General features: G+C 47.3%; 1 protein-coding gene across 1 annotated transcript; it reads right to left on the bottom strand.

Moving 5' to 3' along the window:
• Positions 1-220: 220 nt before the first annotated feature.
• LOC138808219 (interleukin-4-like) lies at positions 221-7,918 on the bottom strand. The gene is made up of 4 exons (XM_069994210.1): positions 7,844-7,918; positions 7,501-7,554; positions 2,261-2,422; positions 221-331 (listed from the first exon to the last, which is right to left on the bottom strand). Exons 3-4 carry the CDS (start codon positions 2,408-2,410, stop codon positions 221-223), a joined length of 261 nt encoding a protein of 86 aa, XP_069850311.1. The 5' UTR covers positions 2,411-2,422; positions 7,501-7,554; positions 7,844-7,918.

Raw genomic sequence — 7,918 nt, 5'->3', positions numbered from 1 at the left:
CTTAAGAAGAAAATCGTCTTTCCATCTTGTTCTCATGCCATTTATGACCTCTTAGTAAATTAAACCAATATCCCTAAAAGTTACAAACTGTAACTTCACTTGTAAAATAAACACAGCCAGTTCTTTGAATGCCATTGTGATTAGAGTTACATATATTTTATTTTATAATGTGTTATAAATATATAAATACTAAAGAATAAAGCTTTTTAAAACACATAAATTAAAATGTCGAGCTTCCACACTGTAAATATTTCTTCTTCATCAGCCTTTTTAGGTTTTCCAAAAAGTGTTTCCATGTGCTCTTTGTGGAGTCATTCACAGGACAGTGTTTCTAAAAACAAACAAATGAACACAAAAGAACCCCACGTTTCATTAAGTTGGATCAGTAAGCATTCTACCCTTGCTATCTGTCCAGCCAAGTTTGTCAGCTTGGTCCAGCCAGTGCTGTCATTTGCCAGTTGAACAGTAATCAGACCAAGGCCTCCAGTCTAGCTTGACTATCAGTCAGCTCCAAGATTTGCCTGTCTTTTTGGGGGTGGGGTGGGCTTGAACTCTGGGCCTGAGCACTGTCCCTCAGCTCTTCAGCTCAAGGCTAGTGCTCTACCATTTGAGCCACAGCACCACTTCCGGTTTTTTCATGGTTTATTGGAGATAAGAGTCTCACGGACTTTCCTGCCCGGGCTGGCTTTGAACTGTGATCCTCAGATCTCAGCCTCCAGAGTAGCTAGGATGACAGGTGTGAGCCACCAGCGCCGGCTAAGATTTGCCTGTCTTTTGGTACATGCTACTTACACCTCCAGAATTACTTTGCCACCAGGACCTGTCTTCCTTCAGAAGTGCCACAGTCTCTGGAGAGGTATGTCACAGCTAGAGGCTACTCAGAGGAAGGTGCTTCGCCTCTGCATGGCTGCCTGGCCTGCAGTAAACACCCCCTCTTCCCTCCACCCTCCACCATGCCAGTCCCATGGCCATTCCAAGTCTGCATCGTGGTGACCTTGCAGGACATGTGACAGAGTCGGTCACTCTGTCCTTAGAAGAGTGTCTTCACTTGCCTTCTGGGCACCAGACTCTTTCCCATTTTCTCCCACTTCACCAGTTAACTACTCTCTGCTAGCTTCTCCCTTGGGCTCAGTTCTTAGATCTCCTCCATTCTCTGTTCACTTATACCTTAAACATTTATACTTTAAGTGGCATCTACCTAAGGAATCTTCTCCGTCTGACTGTGTGTGTGTGCGCACATGCACACCAGTACTGTGGCTTAAACTTAGGGCTTCCTGCTCTTGCTTAGCTGCTTCTGCTCAAGGCTAGCTAATGCTTCCACTTGGGCCACATCTCTGCCTCCAGATGTCTTGGGTGGGCAGATTGGAGATAAGAATCTCATAGACTTTTCTGCCTGGGCTGGTTTTGGACCCCCCCATCCTCAGATCTCAGCCTCCTGAGTAGCGTGAACCACTGACACCAGCATTGTTTTTTGTTTTGTTTTTAACAGTACTGGAATTTGGAGCCATGGCCCCAGGCTTGCTAGGCAGGTGCTCTACCACTTCAGCCAGGCCCACAGCCCTGGAGTGATCACTGGAAATCATACAAATGACAGCATCATCTGCCCTGCTCGGTACTGCAGATCTTTCCCACCATCCTGGGGGGCAGAATCCAAAGGCGCTCATGTGGACCGATCCACCAGTCTTCCCTTGCTTCCTCTGATCCAGCCACACGTTTTCCTTTTAGGTCAGAGACCAGGACTCCAACTCGGTATCTGCTGAGTTAGCTCATTGGCTAGTGCTCTACCAACTGAGCCACGCCTCCAACCACGCCCCTCCCTCCCCTTGAACAGGTGGAAGTCATGTCCTCCTAAGAACCTTGGCCTGGCAAGTCCTCCTGTGCATTAGTTGTGTGGCCTTGCTTCCTTACCCCAGTGTCTGCTCAGAAATGTCACCCCCTCCCATAAATCATCCTCTCTCCCATGACCTGTGCTCCTAACTCCTAACGTTGCTCTTCAAAGCATAATCACTACTAGACATGGTATTACCAAGGCTTGTGTCTTCCAAGTCCCCCAGTCAAACATTTCCTGAGGGTGGGGATCGCCTGCTTATCTTTAATGCTGCAGCCTTGATGCCTAGAACAGCCTAGAACCTGGTGCTTGAAGAGCCTCAACAAACACTTGCTGAATGCAGGTGGCTGATCAGAGCACCACAACTCATAAGGAAGATGGCTTGGAAGCCAGGCTACTTTCTACCAGAGCAGCAGCAACAGTGTAGCTTACCAACGTGACCCTGCTGTAGAGCGCCCTGTAGAGTCTTCTCAGATGATGGAGAATGTCGTGTTCTTTGCGTCTGGTCAGACACTGAGTCAGCTCACTGCCATTTTGGTAGGTCTGCTGAAGCACAGTCATAGCCCGGCAGAGGTTTTCCATCTCAGATGTGTTCTATAAAGAGAAATACCACAGATCGCCATGGCCGGCTCTTATTTTCAACATGGCAGATTTCTTTTTGTCCTCCTGATTTCTTCTTTCCAGGAAGACAAATAGAGAAGGTGACTTTGCCCAACTGTAAATCAGTTTTCACATATCCTCAGGCCTCAAAGCAAGGCCCTGGCTCGTTACAAAACTCTGTCTCCCTCCTTCCCTCTCTCTCTTCTCCTCCCTCTCCCTCTCCCCCTCCCTCTCCTACCCAGGCTATATTGGAACCGCCATCCTCAGATCTCACTCAGACTCCTCAGTAGCTAGGATTACAGGTGTGAGCCAGCAGTACTTGGCACAAATCTCTATAAACAACCTCTCTCAAGCACACTTTGTCTCTTGGGTCCTCCCAGTTTTTGTTTGTTTGTTTTTAACTGTTGTTCTTTTTTCCCTTGGGGGTTTTGATGAAGAGAGAACTCAAATGAAGCCGATTCAGATCATCTGTGTCTGCGGCCCGTGGCCGTCGGAGTTCTTTCCACACAAGGCACCTGAATCAGCTCTTAGGCATTTGCTCTTATGCCTGTGACTGGCTTGCCCTGAAGATCAGCCATGTTTGCTGAATGAGTGGACTCTCTCCTCAGGCCGCACTGGGCGTGTGGCCCACCCCAGTGACAGAGCTGTGGCTGTGGAGAAGTTTGTGGTCCAAGGGAGGAGTGAAGACATTTCTCCCATATGTGGAGAGGTAAGTGAGCAGTTTGGGGCAGGGAGGCTCCTGGGAGAGGTCACCATTGAAGTAGGCCCTCAGCTTCTGTAAGGGGCCTTTGGCTTATAGTGGCAAACACTGAGAACTTGGAAGGCTTGCAGTCTGGGCACTTGGCTCTTCCTGGGGATGTTGAGACTTAGAAGAGTGAATGTGCACGAAGGAAACTTTTGTGTGAGTATGTGTGTGCGCGCGCGGGCTGGTCCTATGGCTTGAACTCAGGGCCTGGGCACTGTCCCTGAGCTTTTATGCTTAAGGCTAGGGTTCTACCACCTGAACTACAGCTTCATGTCTGGCTTTTGGGAGATTAATTGGAGGTAAGAGTCTCATGGACTTCTTTGCTCAGGCTTGACTTTGAACTGTGAACCTCAGAGCTCAGCCTTCTGAGTAGCTAGGATGACAGCCCCAAGCAAGGAGAGAGGGCTGTGTCTCCATCCATCCAGGACTGGGTTAGCCTCTCATTGTCCACATCCCTAGAACCTGGAGAGGGGTCTCAGCGTGAGCTCTGTTTCTAGGGGGTTCAGAAGCTATCTCTAGCCTCCACTGGAACCTGACCTCAGCCCTTGCTGCTGTGGTCCAGGGTCGCTCCTCAGGAGTTTGTTAGAGACCCCACTCTGACCTGCTGAGCCAGTGCAGTGGAGAGCATTCTGGAAAACTCCAGAAGAGGTACCGTCCAAGCAGATTTTAAGTTCTTACAATTACTGACTTTTTATCTTGACTATCAAAGTATTGTTTTTAACAAAAATGAATTTTCCTATCTTGCCAGCCAGAGATATCATACAGTTAATATTTCAGCAATTAGCTTCCCAGGCTGTTCTAAGACATTTTTTTTTTCCAAACTAGGAATCTGCTGTTGTTACTGTTCTGTTAACTAATGTACACTAGGTCATTCAGTAGTCGCTAAGAACATTTGATTGAAATCTGCATTTAAAAACTCATTTTGTATTTGCACCCTAGTTTATCTGTCCCCTGCTCCTTGACTGTCAGGATACATGTGTGCACACACATGGGCATGTGTGTACACGTGTGTGCATGGGCTAGTACTGGGGATTGAACTTGGGGCCTAGCACTTTCCCTTAGCTTTTGCATTAAAGCTGGCGCACCTCCACTTCCAGCTTTTTGCTAGCTAATTGGAGATCAATGTCTTACTGACTTTTCTACCTCGGCTGGCTTTGAACTGCAGTCCTCAGATCTCAGCCCCCTAAGTAGCTACAAATACTGGTGTGAGGAACCAGCACCTGGCTCAAGATAGTTTTTCAAAGGACTATCTAAAGGCAACAAAGATAACATTGGAGCCTGCATCAAATAGAAAAACTTAAAGGAACTCTTTCTAAAGGTAGATTCAGTCAAAGGCCTTAAAATTTTAATTTGATTGGTTTTGCTGCCAAAGGATAACACTTTATCCTACCTTCTGACTTCTTGCCAGATGTTGTCCACCTATTTGTGGGGCTCTTATGTTCTATGGAGTGGGGGGTGGGGGCAGGCAGGTCTGGCCAAGGCTCAGAGAGGCACTTTGACAACCCAGTCAACCTGGCCATTCATAACTTCTCAGAAAATGACTCAAAGTCAATCTAGGGCCCATACCACAAGCAAACCTGTTCCTCTCAACAAAACGGAAGGAAGTAGCCACTTAGGAAGTTTCTTGTGCTATAGTGGCTTCGGTAGACTTTTTTTTTTTTTTTTTTTTTGGTTATGGGGCTTAAACTCAGGTTCTGGGCACTATCCCTCAGCTCTTCAGCTCAAGGCTATTGCTTTACCACTGTGAGCCACAACTCCATTTCTGGTTTTCTGATGGTTAATTGGAGATAAGATTCTCACAGACTTCCCTGCTCGGGGTGGCTTTGAACCACAATCCTCAGATCTCAGCCTTCTGAGTAGCTAGGATGACAGGTGTGAGCCACCAGACTTGGCTTGTGTAGACGTTTAACTCAGTTCTCAACTGGCTTCCATCAGAGCTATGAACATTTAGTCCTATTGGTAATTGTTTATCATTGTCTCCAAACCCAATCAGCCAGTGCTATGAACACAAGCAGGCAAAACTAGTTGAGCTCTCTAATATCTATGAACTTCAGCTCTCTATAGTATATAGGAAATAACTCCACCGAAAAAGTCCTTGCTCATTCCTACTTTGCTCTTGCCCAAACAACCTTGGTTTCAGTAACAGCCAGACAAGTGTAGCCTGTGAAGTCCAAGATATATTCTTTCCAGCAACTGTTGCTCATCTCAGAAAATTCTGGAAGGCTTATTCCCCATAAGAAATAAAATCAACACTAGACTTGGAACGTTAACTCACCTTCCGAAACAGTGCCTTTTACTTCCACATGACACTTTAGTGGGGTTTATGAAATAATAGTCTTTTCCTTTTCAGAAACATCCTAACAGCTAAGCAAACAGCAATGTGAGCGGGAAAGAAAATGGAGAAAGGAGGTGGTTAATTCCAGGAGGACTAGAAGCCGTGAAGGGCCAGGCCTGTGTGACAGGTGAGCACTAAGGAAAGTGTGTGGATTTGGTATAGGACCTGTGTATTGTGTGGTAAGGAAGGTGAAGGAGAACTGAGAAGAGCCTGGGTAGAGGTGAGAGGAAATGAGCCTTCTAGTAACCACACAAAATGAATGCGTTGCCCCAGGCTTACAGTCAAGACAGCTTCGACCTTAACAGTTTCAACGGCTGGCCTTCAGAATCCTTGCTTCGCTGCAGTCTGTGCCTTTACTGTAACTGGAGAGGCACAGTATGGCACAGATGGCTCACACCTATAATCCTAGCTACTCAGGAAGCTGAGATCTGAAGATTGCAGTTTGAAGCCTGCGTGGCAGGAAAGTCCATGAGACTCTTATCTCCAATAAACCACTCAGAAAACACGGGAAGTGTCACTGTGGCTCAAGTGGTAGAGCATTCAAGCTTCAGGACCAACAAAAATTAATAATGATGATGATGATGATGATGATGAGATGGATTCCAGCCATCCTTCAAATCACCTTCATCTCTTCAAATGTGGAAACTGAGCCTCAAAGAACTGAGTCTCAGAATTGCCAAAGGCCATATAGCCAGTTAATGTCAGAATGAAAACCATAGGTCTGTCCTTCTAGACCCTCAGGACTCTCTCGGGGCACCTCCCTGGCTTCCCTCAGCTTTGCTAGAATCTTCTCTGCAGTGTAAAGGCTTCTGCAGAGCCAGGGCACACCCCAGTAGGTGCCATCTAAATGGAAGGACTTGGAAATTACACACACACACACACACACACACACACACACACACACACACGCACACACGCACACACACGCACAGAGTTAAGTTGTATGTGTATGTATTGTCCTTCAGAAACTCATCTGGCCTTAGAGTCCTGGAATAATCTTTAACAAAATGAGATAGTGAAAAATAAATGTCTGAAGCAAGATGGACCCCATTCGTGGCCTGGGTGCTTGGCTGTGGACCCACGCGCCCTCCCTCCCCCCGGGCCTCACAGCCTGCCCAAGTTGTCCATCTAGTACCTATAGAAAACAGGTAGTTAGGAGTAACCCCTGGTTAATCGAGGCTTTGGGGTTTTCATTCTCAGTTGTGTGTTTCCATGAAAACAGGAACTGCAGCGCTCAGAGCTATCGATAGGGCTGTAGTCATGTGTTTGTCGGAGAAAATGCACTATCAGTTGTCACATCTATGTCCTCCCACTGCAGATGGAGGGGTGGGGGGTGGGGGTGAGAGAGAGGGAGGGAGGCAGAAAGGCTAGATGCCCAAGCAGAAGCAGGGATGGGATGAACCCACTGTGTGCGGCAGGTCTGTTCAGAGGGGACTCGCGGCAAGCCGGCCCCAGATCCCAGAGCCTCTTTGGTGACCAGACTGTCGAAGAAGAAGGCTCTGATGATACCATTTTGTGTTGCCATATGAAGTCTCTTAGACAAAGTGAAAGCTCTCTGGGCCTGTAATCTCAAAATCTGTGTTTGTGAGAGTATCTGGTTTTTACAAAATGCCCTGGCCACAGAAAGCATCTCATTGAACAGGCCTCTGGTGTTCTTGGTATGATGCCAAGGTTGGCTAAAACTCCAAAGTGCTTTTCCTTCACCAGATCTGAGTTAGCTTGGCCAAATACAGATATAAATATGTGTGTGTGTGTAGAGAGAGAGAGACACACACACATACACACACACACACACACATCTTTTCAGTTCAGTGAAACCAGAAATGCCAAAACATACTCAAAAACTCTCATTGTGCAAAAAAAAACCCACCACTGCCTTATGTGGGCTGCTCCGCTTTCTAATTAGAGAAGTTTCTGGTTTCCACACTTGTGGATGCTCTCCTCTCTCAAGTCCCTCATCCGCACAAGCAGCCCACAGGATGGCTTTCTTACCTGGGGGCCAGCAAAGTCAAAGACGTCCGCTACAGTCAGTTCGGTGCACGGAGTCTTGGCATAAGCAGGGACGAAAGAATAAAAGACAGAATGAACTTCCACCTCCACAGATAAATCCTTGACAATCCTGCGTGTCACTCCCTAGCCTCAAGAAGACTTCTTGCAATCTCCCCCTCCCAAAAAAGAAAGTAGGCAGGAGAGAACCTTACTTCGCTCCCCATCCTACCCCCCCCCCCCATGGACAGGTACCATCTTTTTCTCAGCAGTTCAGTTTGCATGGCCTACAACGACCCACAGCTAACATCTGATCATCGGGAGAGATGGTGCCAGATAGACTACTCACCTTTCTCCCTGACAGTGTGTTCAGGGTTTTGATGATCTCTCGCAAGGCATTGTCGCATCTGTGAGCAGGGCTGGC

The sequence above is a fragment of the Dipodomys merriami genome, unplaced genomic scaffold (genome assembly GCF_024711535.1).
Source record: "Dipodomys merriami isolate MVZ:Mamm:240054 unplaced genomic scaffold, mDipMer1.0.p SCAF_447, whole genome shotgun sequence".
NCBI classification, from domain to species: Eukaryota; Metazoa; Chordata; class Mammalia; order Rodentia; family Heteromyidae; genus Dipodomys; species Dipodomys merriami.
The sequence above is the reverse complement of the archived record's forward strand: the minus strand, read 5'-3'. Positions and strand labels throughout refer to the sequence as shown.